The sequence below is a fragment of the Haliaeetus leucocephalus genome, unplaced genomic scaffold, assembly GCF_000737465.1.
Source record: "Haliaeetus leucocephalus isolate CR32 unplaced genomic scaffold, Haliaeetus_leucocephalus-4.0 Scaffold0, whole genome shotgun sequence".
NCBI classification, from domain to species: Eukaryota; Metazoa; Chordata; class Aves; order Accipitriformes; family Accipitridae; genus Haliaeetus; species Haliaeetus leucocephalus.
The window spans coordinates 7,084,168-7,101,321 of record NW_010972436.1 but is presented as its reverse complement, the minus strand read 5'-3'; the positions used below and the strand labels follow the sequence as shown (position 1 = coordinate 7,101,321).

Genomic DNA, 17,154 nt, shown 5'->3' with positions numbered 1-17,154 from the left:
CTCCCCTGTCCAGCTGAGGACGGGGAGTGATAGAGCAGCTTTGGTGGGCACCTGGCATTCAGCCAGGGTCAACCCACCACACAGTTGTATTTTGATTTCATAATTACAGTGTGGAGGAGACAAAAAACTCAGTAAAAAGGCCTAGATGGGCGAATTTTGAACTATAATTTTGCAGAAGGGAATTTGTTTGAGGAAGTGCAGCAGGTTGATCTGAGCAGAGGTAACTTTAAAGTGGGGAATGCAGGATAAAGGAGAAAAGTAAAAGATGAGATATAAATGTAATCCTAATCCTTTCTCATATCTCAAATTTCCTGTCCATTAGAAGGGTAATAGCTGTGTCACAAGGCTGCTTTAGCAAACTGTATTAGAAATATTTGAAGTAATCGATTTTCAAACTTAACAAGGTTTGCTATGTAAGAAAAGGAGAAATGTTATACTTTCAAAGTCCTAGTTAGCAGAATAATTGAAGTATGTCAGGTGAATATATTTTATTCTGGATAAGTGCTTAGGATTTCACTTGTGTTTCTGATATGCTCAACCAACTGTGATTGTGATTTTTTTGTATTCTTACTCCACTGTATTTTATAGGCTACTCTGCATACTCTTTGAGATGCTGTTTCTGGGGCAGTTCTCACTGCTGTCTCGATAATGACCTGTAGGCTGGATCCATTTTGCTAGATCAGTTTGTCTAATCTGTGACTGCTCTTCGTTCTCTTAGGAGCATCCTGTAGAGACAGGCAGACATTTTGTCATGGGCCAGATTACTTTCTCTGGTAGCCTGCTCTCGACTTTTACACACAGATCAAATTCTGCAGGTATGTCTAGGTCTGAGTTGAGGCCTTTTCCACTGAGAGGGGACATACTAAAGTCATGTAGCAGAATTAATCTGGTGATGAACTGGAAGGTATCTGGGTCAGACAACTGACATTGTGGAACTGTTTGCATCTCTGATGTGTGTGTGATGTGGTAGTCATAAAACCTCTGCTTGGTTACTTCAGGACACTCTAGACACTGGTCCAATGAAAAGACTTCTAGCACAGGAAGGAGCACCACTTGTTTAGGTTGTAAACAATCAATAGAAAAATATTTTATTAAGAATTGCACTCTGTAACATGGCTCTGTCTAGTTCTGTGGTCTTAAAACCAGCTGTAGTGTCTAGTCTCTGATGTTAGAAATACAAGTCTTTTATTTGGGGGAGAGTGGAGAGGGTAAAGAATAGGACCAGCCGGCTCCTTAAAGGCAGTGCCAAGTCTTTACCGTATCGAATGTTCTTGTAGACAGTGTTCTTCCAGATTTATATGTAGTTCAATTTCATTGAAATTAAGTAGTTAAAGCATGTTTAAAAGTGAGCTGAGTTCCAGCTAGGGAAGGAAGAAGGGTTCAGACAGATCTTGCAGTGCCTACTGCTGCTGTGAATTACTAAAAAAGGTGTGTGAAAGATCTGTGATGGGAGAACAGGGTGAGTCTGTCAGGGAAGAAGTGAAAGTTGAAGCAGCTATTTTTAAGGTGCTGCAAATACCTGAAACAGCATCTAATAGAGTAATTAGAAAGACCAAGAGTCTGCTTCCCAAAATTTGTTCTTTCATTGTTCCTTCTCTGTAACTTAGAGCATATCTTTTTTTTTTTTTTAAATTGTAACATTAGTGTTGATGGAAAGCAAACCAGGGATATGGAAATGCATAGATTTTCTTTAACCTGATCTGCAAATTATGACTTGCAATGGTTAAAAGAGATGGGCTTTTTAACTACTAAAGGGGTTTGTCTGAGTGACTAGAGTTGTCTTGTACTACTCAGCAGTTACATTGCAAAAATACTTGTGCCTCCATTACTGCAGTCCTGTAAGTCTGGAGGTGTTTATGTAAATATACACATTGTGTATTTGAAGCGTACTTGAGGTTCAAACTCAATAATGTTGAATGTAGTTGTGAGACCACATCTGTAGTTAGTTTGAATGGGAAAAATCAGTGAGCAATGCAGGCTCAGGGTCTCTTACTGAATGATGAGCAGCTTGGAACCCTTCTAATAACATGCAAAAATGCTTTGGTATAGAGCTTGTGACATAATGTAAAAGTTGGTGTTGTGTTGTATTTTAATATTATTTTATGTTTTGATAACAAAGGCATTCCTTTTGAAGAGGCTTTTTACCAGTGAAAAGTCTACTTGGAGAGACTGTCCAGGTACTGTGACCTCTTTTTTTCTCTTTATTTTTTCTGTTTTAATTATTTGTAAAGCATGTCCTAGTACAAAGAATTTAAAATATTTTACACTTTGTTTAAGTGTGCTCCCATGCCATTTTATGAGCCATACAGTATGTATGCTATCTGTGTCTCAACTTCCATTTGTGATGTCTGTGCCTGTCCATAGTACTTCTGTGTTCTATAAATATTTGATTGAAATCTATTATTAGGAAAGGGAATGGATTAGAAATCATATTAAAAAAAATTTTCTGAAGACAACTTTATAATTCTTTGGTCCAGTATAGTGAAACAGCAATTAACGGTAATAATTAATAAGGTAAAAGTAATAAATTCAATTATTTAGATAACATTAATGTATAAAAAGATACTAGTAGCTTATATAAAACACTGATTAGCAACAATTGAGCTCATGTAGGTTTCTGATCTTTCAGAAGAGGAGCAGAAGAACCTTCTCTGTCATACATTATGTGATATTTTGGAAATGGCTTGCTCTGATAATTCTGAGTCGTACTCTCTGGCAACGTGGATAAGAGGAAAAACAACTGAAGAAACTGCTAGTATTTCTGAAAGTCCTGCAGAATCTAGTCGTCAAGAGGAACAACCTTGTAAGATGTATTTCTATACTAAATTACCCATCACTTAGTGAAGTATTACATTGTTTTTGAGGTGCCACTGCTTTTTATTATGACACAGATGGGGGTTTCGCCTTTGTGATCCCATTAGCAACGGACGGATTTTTGTCTGTTGTAATTAGAGGCATTGATCCTTTTTGTTGAAAGGAATATGCTATCCATCACTGGAGTTCTAACATACGTGTTTCTCTTGAATTTGAGCAATTTCCATAATCTTTTCAATTTTATTTTGTAATTTATTGGGACCTGATATGTCTTTAATTTGGAAAAATCTACATGCTTCCTAACACTGGAGGAATATTTTAATTTGTTGCTTGTTGCTTTATTTGAGAAGAGCTTTTGTAGGAAATTCTGCAAAGCTTTATCTGTTGTAAAACATACTGGATCCCCTGTTAGGGAGAAATAGGCTTTTTCCCTTTGTTAGATTCTATGCAGCACCAAAACAGCTTAATCAAATACCTTCTAGTAGATTAACAGAAATTTTTTGTAGATTAGAATTTTTCAGTTACATGGTTTTTGCAAATGTCTTGATTCCTTCATTAGTTACTGACATCAAGGATCTAGTGAACATCTGTTGCACTAAGATATGGCATCCCGTCATATCTAACTGCTGCAGAGCCAGTGACATGGAAAGTTTGTCTGTGCACACATAATCATTGAGATGTGTATTTATTAATCTTTTAATAGGAGATATCTAACGTGTTAAAAGATAAGCTTCTTTTTCTTTTAGTTTTTGTTCCCAATGTGTCCCTTAAGAAGTATGAAAAACTCTTCACATGAGAACATGCTTATAAAGGTGCCATCTTTTGATGGAAGGAATATGTTATTCGGCAGTTTGTGACATAACTACAAAGTAAGAATTGTACAAGTAGATACATACGTGCGCAGCTAGCTATAGCAATTAGTAGTGCTGGAGCTCTTTATGTTACAAACCATCTTCATCTGCTTCTATAAAATGCTCCATGTGCTTTAGAAGGCTTAAACAATAATAATTAAAATGTTACTTAATTGAAAAAACAGAAGGTCACCATGTAAGAGTTCCAAAGTGAGCAGGGGTTTTTTATTAAGAAAAAGTATTATACAGACAGCAGTATCTACAACTTTTGTGTTTGGGGTCTTTTTAAAAAAAAATAAAAATAAAAAAGAGAATCTTCCTTTGCAATATGATAATAAGGCAGCTGTAACTCTGAAACCCCTAATTTCTGTGGGTTTTCCAGTTGTCTCTGAAGGTCTTGCTCATATCATGAAGTTTCCTTTGAAGAAAAAGTGAAGCAGAACCTAGTTATCAATAGGCTTTTACTGTCCTGTTTATTAATATATGGCCTTATTCTAAAGAACTTTTAATTGTAGAAAATGTTCAGCAGGAAGTCTTTTTAAAGACACATTCAATTAATAATTACTCTCAACACTGACATTTAATGAACTAATCCATTCTATTATATATCTACATTTTTCATATTTCTGTAATAAGTCTACAAGTTCCGCCTGACTTGTCCTTAATACCATAGAATGTGCTTAGGAAGAGCAGGTTACATTTACCGTGAACAGTGTGCTTTTGTCATGAGCAATGTTAATCTCTTTCATTGTTCATATTCTATGTTCCCTGCTAGACACTGAATGTACCTCTTGTATGTACTCTACAGTTCAAACAGTATTTTATCTTATATGTATAATGCAGTACAGTTCCTGATTTAAGATACATTTGTTAGATGGTGGGGTTTTTTTTTCCTTTCTGTCCTACTATTTAACTATAGACCAGCTTCTTGCCTGATTAGGCTTGGGACAAAGATGTGGAGAGAAGGTATTGTCAATAATGCAGAGTTCTGTTACTGCTAGTGTGAAGGAAAAAATTTATTTCTTGCTTGGTTGCTGTAATCAATAAAAATAGAAACAGGCATTGTCATAGTTGGTAGGACTTGAAGAGATGACTTATGTGTGCGGGGGAGTATTACAGGTACAATTCCATGTGGCAGGCTACTGATATTTGGGAATTGATTAAGGGAATATATTTATAATAAACCCATGAAATATGATTAGACACAGCATGACAGTATCATTTTAAAGAGTTTCTATACAATTGTATTTCTCATACAGCTCTATTGCTGTTCATTCTTTTCCTCTCCACTAAGCACTGTCTTTATTTAGCCTTGTTTGAGTTATGTATAGCTACACTTCTCTTTAGGATTTCTACTTCTTTCCCTTTGTTTCAAATAGTAGTTCTCTTACCATTTCACTTTGTTCAGTAGTAACAGAATGAAACTGCCTATCATCCTGCTGTGTGAACAAAAGGTGGATTCGAGCACACTTACTGAATGCAATAGCATTTTTCATCTGCTTTTGTGGTGTATACAAGTGACTTGTTGTTGGCCATGCATTGGCTGTAGTAGTGCAAGTTCCCAGGTTCAAAGATTGCTTTATATGATTTAGTCCCTCTAACTTTCTGCTTACAAAAGCATATGTTCGTGGAGCAGTGTTAGTTCCTGTAGCGTTTTCTGCATTTTAGATTCATTGTTTCATATTTTTAAAAATGGCTTAAAAATACATTTTCTCAAGTCTAGTTTTGCTCTTGGTAACCTAATTTTAGCAATTCCTTGTAGTTTTTCAAAGGCAAAACCTAACACTCTTAACCCTATGGCTGCCTTATTTCTGAAGTAGAAAATGAAAGCGTTCTATTGCTGGAGAATAAGTTGTATTTGCACATAGGCAAATTAAGTGCATCTTTTAAGACACAATCATAAAGGGCATAAAAAGCCCTTTCTGGAATTCTTGTAGGAAGGATTGATCAGTAGTATTAGCCCTAATGGCTTCACGTCTTTAATGAATTGCATGCAGTCAAATTCAGTAGCTAGATAATCAGACATTATTTAAATATTCAGCACTGTGGCCTTTATAAAAAAGCAGATCTATCTGTTTTGTATATTATTCTACTAGCAGAAAGATAAAGTCCTTATAGACATAGAGGGCACTAAAGACTGCTACAGTCTTAATATTTGAATGCCTATAGAATTTGATAATTACACAACTGGTGAGTATAACTTCCTGTTGGTAAAAGAAAATTTGCTTTTAAAAGTTTATTTCATCTCGGTTTGGAAATGTTGTGAGGGGAGCAAAGGTATAAAGCCTATGTTGAACTTGGGAAGACACTAATGCTGTATTTTTTTTCTGTCTTGGACACGACGCTTATTTGAAAGGCTATTTATCCATTATTAAAAGATAACAATGAAAATTTATTTAAAAACAGGACATGTAACACTATGTAGAATAATTCTACTCATTTGTTTGTAATAAATAAGCATTTAAAGGGAAAAAAAATCCCCAAAATTTCAGTAACAGAAATGTATATTTGAAGAAAAAATACAGCTTACCTACAGTGATAAAATGATCCAAATAATCATGCTTGCTTTTCTAGGAAATAATACTTCTTGTTGACCTGCAAAATTATACCTATAGTATGCATATGCTTGATGACTTTGTGACAGCCATGTTTTGTACAAAATCAACAGCTTAGTATTTGACAAATATTTTCAAGGCTACACACTCCAGTGGCCCTGTGCTTTTAATAAATTGATTAATCCAAATAGAAATGTTCTTACTAATTTGTATGGTGGAATCTTAATGTTGTGGTAAATTAGTTTATACTAATCAGTTAAAAAACTTAAATGTCAAGGGAGGATTAAAAATTAAAAATATAATTAAAGCTTAAAAGTATACTAGCTTGCTGTGTGTATCTTGTGTCATTTTTTTGCCATGTGTAGTGCTGAAAAGTGTCTCTTGTGTATAGCTGCCTTGGCTGTCGAAGAGCTTGGCTTTGAGCGATTTCATGCATTAATTCAGTAAGTAATATGTTGGAACATTTAAAATACAATATCTTGAAGTTACGCTAATATTCACAGCCCTGAAAGGGGTATCTTGAGGAACTTTGTGTGTGTTATGCATCAGGTTAAACCTGGATTTCAAGTTTTGGTTTGGGGGTTTTGGTGGTTTTTCTTTGCATTTTACCATTTAAAATGGAATATCATTTTGACCATAAGCATCAGGCTTTAAAATAAAACTGGAGCAATGTAATGTGCTAAATTGGCCAAATAACTTGCGCATTTCAAGTATATGAACACAGCTACTTAAGATTCATATTTAAGTTAAAGATGTTAATCATCAATATTTATACATAGTCTTCACAGGTGATTCTACCTGAAATACTTGATATCTATACTGAGAAAAAATTGTCATCTAGTATTTTACCTGATTTGAGACAATGTAAGAAACATTTATAAAAACGTTTCATATACAAGACTGATTTTTGTTTCATACTTCGAACACTGTTCTCTTTTCAGGGTGTAAATATGCAGTTTACAGTTCTATTGAGTTTATCTTTAAACATAACAGCCTTTTATTTTCACAGTGCAGAGTAGTAATCATTGTACAAAGAAATCCCCAAAGAGGAAATAAGGAGCAACAGAATTTCAAAAAATACTTGAGAAGGAAAATGTTGCTAATTAGAACTGAAATAACTACTGCTTATTATATCATTAGTAATTATAGTTTTTTTCTTTAAAGCCATTGTCATATGAGGAAAGAAGAAAGAGGAGAATATAAAATCTTTGTAACCTTATCTGATCAAAACACTAATTTCCTGCCCTCCCCCTCCCTCCCACTCACCCCCATGATCTTTGGACCTGTGGTACCCACTTCAGTTTTTTTCAGTCTTTCTCACTGGAAATCAGTGCTCTGGCATATGCCTTTCAAGCAAATTGAGTGATGGATTTCAGAACTGACTTTGCCTTGCATACCTTGTATGCCATGTATAGTCTGTTGATAATGAAAGGTGGTTTAAAAATCACAAGCGTTAGCCAGAGTAAACCCATCTATGGATATATTTTTGCAGATGTTTGTTTCTGTTTTAAATAAGACTTACTAAAAGTGTGCAAGAAATCAAAAAGAAAGTAATACACCTAAGTTTGTGTAAGATAAGCAGAGAGTGTGATGTAGTTTGAATTACTTAATAAAAACTAATGTTCGTGTTCTGAAAAGCAGTATTTAGCTCTAAATATCCCAAGAAATAGAAAGTGTATTACTGCACTGGAATCTTGATGGATCTCTTAATTTTGTCTGGTTTTATTTTACCTTTTTTCTTTCTAAACGTGATCACCTGGTGTTACCTTATCATCCAGGCAGCAACCCTATTATTATACAACCAGCTAATCTCCCAAATGTTAGTGTACCACTCATGGTTTTGAACAGTTTGCTTTTTCCAAAGCTAGAGTCTAACAAAATCAAATTCTCATGGGAAATGTAATAAGGACTTTGAAAGCCTGAAAGATAGTCTTACCTGGGTAAGTGGAAGGTTTTTTTCCTCCACTGTTCATGGACTGACTGTCTTTCAGAACACTCTATAATGCAAACATTATTTTGGTGATGTACAGTCTATTCGCAATTTCAGTAACAGTATTTTGTAGAATTACTGGTTCAAGCCACTCAGCTCTTTCAGAAGGGTATGTAACTTTATTAGTTAGTGTTTGCATATAAAAACTGTTTATTTTTGCACATTGCTCCAAAATTATTTATCTTCTTCTGATGGGTAAACACTGATGACTCTATGGCAGTTACAATAACTCAGCAACAGCTGCTGTGTCATTCTATATATATATAATACCAGATTTACTCTGCTTTTACTTGGACATATTCATGTTAGGTATTAGTAGTTCTTGTTTCTGCTTTGTGACACTATTCTAATGCTTCATCTAAATACAGTCTCCTTTTCTGTTGGTTTTTTTTCTATTTAGCAAACAAGCATTCAAAAGCTTCCCTGAACTGAAGGATGCAGTTTGGGATCAATATTCAGTGTGGACAAACAGATTTGGAGTATTGCTCTTCCTGTATTCTGTAATACTGACAAAGGTTTGTGGGTTGTTTGATGTTTTTTTGTGTCTGTGTGTTTTGTTTCTTCGTTAAGAGAAAGTTTGATCATGTAAGCCTTTTTTTGTAAAAGATGAACACTAAACTATTAAACTAAGTAAAGTGTAGATGAATGGATAGAACAGTATCTTCATTCATGTTGCAGTACGTTTCCAGGATAAAAACTTTAAAAACTTAGTTTTTTTTTTTTTTTTTTTTTTTTTTTCCCCCTTCTGATCTATGAATATTACAGATTTTGGAACATCCTTGTATGTTATCAAGAGAAAGAAGCGTGTTTAGGTATCAATTAATCTAAGAATATCAACCTAATGTTTTACTATTGCATTCTGTTGTTATAAATGTTGCAATTCATTCCTTAAGAGAGCAAAAATGTTTGTAATTTTTCTGCAGGGTATTGAAAACATCAAAAATGAAATTGAAGATGCAACTGAGCCATTGATAGATCCTGTTTATGGTCATGGAAGGTAAGCTGCAAAATATGGTTGTTATCACATAAAATAGATTAGTGGGCTAATTTTTTGTTTCTGTAACTGAATCATTCTTTTAGGAAATTATTGACATTACGACAAAGATCCAATTACAACTTTTTTAAGAGCTAAAAGCAACACTTAACATAGTGTGTCTTTGTGACTGCTTACTTGATTTAGTGCATCAGTTCTGAGGAAATGCTTCTGTTATTGCTGAATTTTCAAAGGAATAATTCTCAAATTCAGTGCTACATTTTTATATCAAGTTGGTTGAAAGAGTGGAGATCATATTAGCGTCGCTGAATTACAAATACACGCTAATTAAAGGAACATAGAGAATGTCTGCTTAGCTGTTTGCGTAATAGAATAATTTTTTCATTTGTTAGAGATAACCACTTTTTCAGAAATAAATTGTAAGTTCCTGTTAATAGTTTATTTCTTTCTGTTGTGTAGCCAAAGTTTGATTAACCTCCTGTTGACGGGGCATGCTGTTTCTAATGTGTGGGATGGAGACAGAGAATGTTCAGGAATGAGTAAGTTGTTTCTAGTTTATGCTTGTTCATAATTTTTATGCACTCTAAGATGCTGACCTACAGATTTGGAATATGCTCTATTCCTGTTTTGATAGTCTCCTTGTTTACTGTCCTTGGATTTAAGCAGACCTCAAATGGAAATAAAACATACTTGCACAAAAATTGTTGATGTTAATTATCAGTGAATACAGGATTGTCAACTACAGGTTGAAATTATAAGGTACCTGATGACCTGGATAATGGAAGGGAGTGTGGTCTCTGCAAGTTGAGAAGGTTGGTCAATACACTGAAGACAGGGCCACTATTCAGAGCAGCCCCATTAGAGAAGTGGACTGATAGGAATCTCATGAAATTCACCGAAGTCCTCCTCCATCTGGGCTGGAATAAGCCCATGCAATAGCACAGGGCAGCACTGACTGGCTAGGAAGCAGATTTGTAGAAAAAGGACCTGAGGTCCTTGTGGGCAGCAGGTTGCACAAATAATCAGTGTGTCCTTCTGACAAAGAAGGCCAGCTGCATCTTGGGCTACATTAGGAGGAGGATAGCCAGCAGGTGGAGGGAAGTGATGCTTCTTTCCCTCTATATGGCACTCGTGGGACCACCTCTGGAGTGGTGTGTCCAGTTTTGGGCTCCCGAGTACAGGAAAGACATTGACATAGCAGAATAAACCCAGTAGAGGGCCACCAAGGTGATTAGGGGGCTTTTGTGTTTTTTGCATTTCATCTTAGAGAAGATGATCTGAAAGCAGGAGCACTTTGAATTCTGAAAGTGTTCACATCCTCTCTCCCACTGCTGCAAAGTCCATCTTGGGTTCATCAGCATGTTTTCTACAAGGATTTTCCATCATCTAAATAATCACTGCAAATACTGACTTGAACTGAGGTTCAAGACCTGATTCAAAATGCTCTAGTTTGAAAATGAACAAGTAGTTTAATCTTCTTTGAGGCTTTTTAACCTTCCCCTTGACTGTGATTCTATACAGGCTGTACTTCAGCATCAGGCTTCTCAGAATGTCGTTTGGCTATTGTATCTAACTCTTCTCACCCCTATTTGGTAGACTTTTTATCAGGGCATCTAGATTCAATTATTGTAGTCTATTATTGATGAGCCTCTATTGGATGATTTTTTTTTTTTTTTTGTCCTTCCTAGTGCATGCAAATTGATTACTAATTTGTTTCAAGACCCTTTGGAGGTTAAAGTCATCTTTTCTCCTGGGTTTTTCCTCTAGCTTTTGTTGTTGGTTTTGTTAGGTTTGGTATCCTGTTTTCCCTTTTCTAGTCTCCTGACACCTCCTTTATCTTTGATATGTAAGGTAATCATTAATGGTTCAGAGACTTATTTTGTCTAGCTACTTAAGTGTTACATAATGAATTTCATTAGGATCTGCAAACTTGAACACATCTGTCTTATTCACAGTTTTTTAGCCAATTTTGTTCTTTTTTTACAGCTGACACCATTATCTCATTGTTAATATTGGGTATACGACATCTTTTACCTTTTTGTGAATTAAAGCAAAGATGGCTTTGAATACTTGTATTTTCTTTGTATCATTTAATTTTGTGTTTTATCCGTCAATTCCTACCCTGATTCATGCTGCATGTATAGAATGTTTTTGTCATTTATGCCCCCTCTTTCTAACTGAAATTTGTTGTAATTAACCTTCCTAGTTTTATCTGTATGTTCTCTTCATTATTTTTAATTTTCTCTTTTTGATTTTTAAATTATGATTTATCAATCTGAATTGTTAGATTGTGATCAAGCAGTCTGAATTGTTCTTGCAGCTTTCCTTTACATTGGGATAATTTGCTGTTCTGCAATTTAATATATCTTTTTTTGAAATCTTGCAGTTAATTCTGTCATTTGTCTTTCAGATTATCTTTCTGGTAGACCTTATTCATTAGTTATCCAAGTTGCATTTTTTTCTTTTCTGGGAATACTGAACTCTCTTTGCACACAGTGATAATCCACATTTAGGTTCTCAGTAAATTCTGCCCTAAAAATCCAGAACTAGAACTCCCATAGGAACATCTGTCTCTTCTTGGGGGGAGAGGAGGAGCGGAAAATAACCTTTAGTACATCTTAAGAATCTGGTATTATGTGTCCTGTTAGTTTTTCACCAGTCAAATAATTGGATTTGACTGCTGTTGGGAGCCTTCCATTTTCTTCAAGTCTTTGGGATAATTATAGTCAAAACCAGCTTATTCACTGTCTTCATTCTGTGATCAGTATCTGTTACAAAGTAATTTGTGTAGTCTACTAGCCTGTACTGTTCACAGCTTCTTAGGCAAGACTGAATTTTGGATACATTGTCACGTTTCCTTTATCTGTCAATCCTTTTTGTCATCTTTTCTTTTCTCCTTCAATCATTTCTCCTGCATTTTGACTCTCTTTGGCTGTAGCCTTCAGCTTCCTTTCTGCCAATGCGATGAGTTTCTCATGTAGAAGGGCTGCAGGTGCCAAAATAACAAGAACTGAATGTGTTTGCTGACTATTTTCTGAAGTTGGCTTTATGTATGTTTTTCTGGTTTGGTTACTGCTCACTTGCCTTAAATTCCTCTGGTCAACTGACTACAAGTTGGAAGGTTTGACATTAGTATTGTACAGAGTTGATTTCCAGTGCTGCTTGATTTTTCCATGTGTAAACATAATGGAAAGAGATTTCGGGTGCTTCTGTGATTAGGTGTAATCAGTAGGTGAAGTTCCGAAACCTGGGCGTGGAAAGGTATCCCTGAGCATGGGGGAACGGTGGTGCTAAGGAACTGCAGAAAGCAATAGATGGATGTGGTTCATGGCGTATTTGCAGGTGCAGCAATGAAGCAACAGTGAGAAGATTCAGCCGCAATGCAGGAACAGGAAAAGTGCTAGATAGGTGATACTGTTATCATAAGTAAACACATTTACTAAATTGAATTTTCAAAATGGCACTTGCCTTACGGTTTTATTCAGAAGTTATGTAAAGCCATTTACATCTTGTTCAACTGTTTAGATAAGCAATTTTTAATTAATAAGTAAATCTTTAAAATTATTTTAAAACCCTTTTATAGGTACTGTCAGTGATTTTATCAGTGACAAAGAACATACTGAATTACAAACTTGAGGAATTACCAGGTAGTTTGCAGATTATACTCAGAGCTCTGACTCTTACAGTATTGCATATTTTCCAAATAGGGTAGGAGTTATTAACTGGAATTGTTCTTGGCCACCACTGGTACAAATACCAGTGAAATGATCCCTCTTCTTTGACTATGTAAATATTCCCCTTTAAACCTTTCTTCTTATTCTAATCTCTTGTCTTGCCACAGCAGTCCACAATAGGAAGATACAGGGAGGTAGATTTTTTTTGTTGTTGCCTTTTTTAAAGACTGTCATTCTTACGTGAAGTGTAGTGATTTAGTATGAATACAAATAATGCTGTAATTGCATTTTCCAAGTAGCGCCAAGAATTCGTGGTGTTTCATGTTGTCACTAGGTGGCGGTATTCTGATACGGTTGGTAACTGTCCTTACGTTTAAAAACCATCCTTAGTCTGGGCCTGATTTGTTTTTTAAACGCTCCAGTTTTCTCCCTTTTTAGAAATTTGAATACTTTGCAAGAGTGCTTTTCAAAAAAGGAGAAACTAACTTTCAGACCAGAGGCATACATACTGATTTTCTTAGATGATCTTTGGTGTTATCAGATCTCTTCCAGGGGTGGTTTTTTCTTCCTGTGGGGTGAGGATATTCACAGGGATGAACTTTGATTTAGGCCAGCTAGTGTCCATTTGTTTCCTTGTAAGTCATCTGTGAGTGATTTTTGCTTTTGTGTCTGTCTTCTCTGCTGACTAATTCTGAAGGAGGCATTGGTACACAGTGACTACGGGCTAAAGTTAACCTAATAGCTTTCAGATACACAATCAGTGTAGCTTGACTACTAGCTATTCAGGATATTCACACTCTGTGGCTACTGTCGTAGCCAGGATCCCAGCTCTCTCTAGTTATCAGTCAGAGTTCTCATCTAGTTATCTGTCAGGGGAATAAAATACTTAATAATCTGATTATTTTTTTTCTGAATAATTTCCTGAATAGTAAGTATTATTTATATGTTACTTTACTATTCTGTTCCAAGCATTAGCTTCTAAATCTGAAGCCTTTGTTTAGCAAACTGAACTTTACATTGATTTTTGTTAATGATTTTTAAGAAATACATGTGATGTGTTAAAATTATTTCTTTAATGTACTATTGCTTACTTCTGCCATTTGTTTCCCTTCATTGCACATATAAATGTGCTATTTCTGAACAACAGCTATTCCCTAGTTTGAAGGATTCTTCACTAGTTTTTTGAATTGGGCTAGCTCTCTTGCCCTCAGCTCAAAGAAAAGATGAATTGTCTCAGCGTATGGCAATTTATAGCAACACAGCTATAAGTCACTGAGATAATGGGGTTCTGCAAAGTATTATCTATGCACCCCCAAATGTTTTAATTCCAAGCAGGTTTGAAGATAATCCTTGAAAGCACAGTTTCAGATCAAAGAACACTGCACTGCAAAGACAGCCTTTTAATATGTATAGCTGACAACTGTAAGGAAGGAGTTCTACTTCCAGGCCACAAAGGTAGTGAACAAGCTAGTGTTTGTAAGTTTTTTGGGTTTGGTTTTTTGGAGTTGGGGTTTTTTTTGCTTAACATTAGAGGAAAAAGTTAAACCATTACTATAATAACTGTTCTGCGCTGTTGCAAAATTCAGTGAGATAAACTTGGAAGTTGGTGAAGGGAGCATGGCATACCATGCCTAGTGCTGTGAGTTACAATGAAATGCAGAGTTGATTTCTGGAAGACAGAAATGTTTTAAATTTAGAACTGTTTCTTTCACTTGCTATGGTCCTGAAGCTTTAGCCAGTGGATAAAGACATTATAGTTTTATGCTGTTGTACATGAATGATCAATGTTAAAAAAATATACTTGAGACTTAGTGTTCTAGAGGGAACTTTCAAATACAAAAGTCAATGTTCTCTGAAAAAAGGAAATACAGGGCTTGTTAAATTGATCATGGTGTATGTTCCCAAGTATATTTGCAGGATCAGGTATGTGCTGCTCTTTGTTTAGGCAATGTTTGGGGACCTAGCAGAGCTCTTCCAAGTAGACAGTACTTGCACTGTTGAGAAGATGTATATGTAAGCCCAGAGCTTCTTCAAATGCTTATGATTATAACTAGTTTCTAAGCTTGAGTTTTTAAGTACTTTCTCATTCTTCATTAGAGAGCCTCAAATAAGGCTCTGTAAGTGTTCTTCCAATCAGTAGTACATAAATATTTCAGTTATTCCTGACAGCTCTGTGTGTTTGAGAGCTGTATGATACATTAAGTGGAAGTCAGTACAGAAAATCAAACTGAGTGAATGCTTTCTTTCCTAGTAACAAAACTATTATTGGCAAAATTATGTTTTATTATTTAGAATGTGAAATGATTAAAAGACATATGGCCAGGGAACTCTAAAAAAAAAAAGGGGGGGGGGGGGGAGAAAAAAGGGAGGAAGGAAAGAAAAATACATATATGCATATATACTGTTTTCCCTCCTTAAAGATAGCTGGTTTTTTCTTATATTTTTCTGAGAATACTTTTGGTGTAAGTTACAAGTGCTTCATCTACTAAATCCAACAACTTTTGAAAAGAAGCTATGAACAGCAAACTTTTAAGCCATCCCTTTGGCTCTTATTTTATAGAGAGGGAAATTATTAAACCTTGAGTTCAGGGGTAGTATGCTAAAGTACACCCACTAAGGACGTGACCCACAGATTTCAAAGGCAGAAGGTTGGCTATTGTTTTTTGACTATACCTTGATGATTTGTCGTTGTTGCTAAAACTGCATGACTTTTAAAACTGTTGTTACTTGACCAATATTGAAAGTAAAAAAATGGCTTAAAAGAGGCTTCGCAGATTTTTCTTGAATAAATTTTCTGTTTTGTTTTGAACAGAACTTCTTGGTATACATAAACAGGCAACAGTAGGCTTTTTGACATTGATGGAGTCTCTGAGATATTGTAAGGTAAGCTGTTTTCTACTGTATTGGGTTTGCATGGCAAGGTTTTGGTAGCGGGGGGGCTACAGGAGTGGCTTCTGTGAGAAGCTGCTGGAAGCTTCCCCTGTGTCTGACAGCCAGTGCCCACCACTGGCCAAGGCCGAGCGCATCAGCAACAGTGGTAGTGCCTCTGGGATAACCTATTTCAGAAGGGAAAAAAATTGCACAATAGAAACTGCAGCCACTAGAGAGGAGTGAGAACATGTGAGAGAAACAGCCCTGCAGACCCCAAGGTCAGTGAAGGAGGGGGAGGAGGTGCTCCAGGCACTGGAGCAGAGATTCCCCTGCAGCCCATGGTGGGGAAGACCCTGGTGAGGCAGGCTGTCCCCCTGCAGCCCATGGAGGTCCACGGGGGAGCAGATTTCCACCTGCAGCGCGGGGAGGACCCCATGCCAGAGCAGGTGGATGCCCGAAGGAGGCTGTGACCCCATGGGAAGCCCACGCTGGAGCAGGCTCCTGGGAGGACCTGTGGCCCCGTGGAGAGAGGAGCTCATGCTGGAGCAGGTTTGCTGGCAGGACTTGTGACCCTGTGGGGGACCCATGCTGCAGCACTCTGTTCCTGAAGGACTGCAGCCCGTGGAAGGGACCCACATTGGAGCAGTTTGTGAAGAACTGCAGCCCGTGGGAAGGACCCACATTGGAGAAGTTCTTGGAGGACTGTCTCCCATGGCGGGGACCTCACGTTGGAGCAGAAGAGTCTGAGGAGTCCTGCCCCTGAGGAGGAAGGAGGGGCAGAAATGTGTGATGAACTGACGGCAACCCCCATTCCCCATCCCCCTGCACTGCTCGGGGGGGAGACGTAGAGAAAATCGGGAGTGGATTTGAGCCTGGGAAGAAGTGAGGGGTGGGCAGAAGGTGTTTTAAGATTTGGTTTTATTTCTTATGATCCTACTTCGATTTGATTGGTAATAAACTAAACTAATTTCCCCAAGTTAGTCTGTTTTGTCCATGACAGTAATTGGTTGAGTGATCTCTTCCTGTCCTTATCTTGACTCACGAGCCTTTCGTTACATCTTCTCTCCCCTGTCCAGCTGAGGAGGGGCAGTGACAGAGCGGCTTTGGTGAGCGCCTGGTGTCCAGCTAGGGTCAACCCACCACATCTACATAATTTAAAATTTTTTCTTTCATTAAAGTGTTGTGGGCTTCTTTGACAGTATTACTGAAAGCTTCACTGTGTACAATTGGAGATATTAAAGAACTTTCAAAGTATGTTCAAATTGAACCTGAGGATAATACCATATTAAATCAGATACATGATAAAATTCTTAAATGCATCTTATTGAGTAAATGTTGTTTGATGCTATTTACGTTAGAACTTTACTGCACCAATTTAATATAGCTAGTTAGAAGCTTATGTTTT

The 17,154-nt window shown here is 36.6% G+C and overlaps 1 protein-coding gene across 1 annotated transcript in view; it reads left to right on the top strand.

Annotated features, from left to right (window-relative positions):
• Positions 1-17,154, top strand: part of FAM188A (family with sequence similarity 188, member A) — a 60,132-nt gene that overhangs the window by 8,336 nt on the left and 34,642 nt on the right. Inside the window, exons 3-9 of the mRNA XM_010575989.1 lie at positions 2,120-2,177; positions 2,630-2,803; positions 6,612-6,663; positions 8,611-8,725; positions 9,134-9,207; positions 9,664-9,743; positions 15,691-15,761. Coding sequence (XP_010574291.1) covers positions 2,120-2,177; positions 2,630-2,803; positions 6,612-6,663; positions 8,611-8,725; positions 9,134-9,207; positions 9,664-9,743; positions 15,691-15,761 — 624 coding nt within the window. The remainder of the gene's footprint in view (positions 1-2,119; positions 2,178-2,629; positions 2,804-6,611; positions 6,664-8,610; positions 8,726-9,133; positions 9,208-9,663; positions 9,744-15,690; positions 15,762-17,154) is intronic.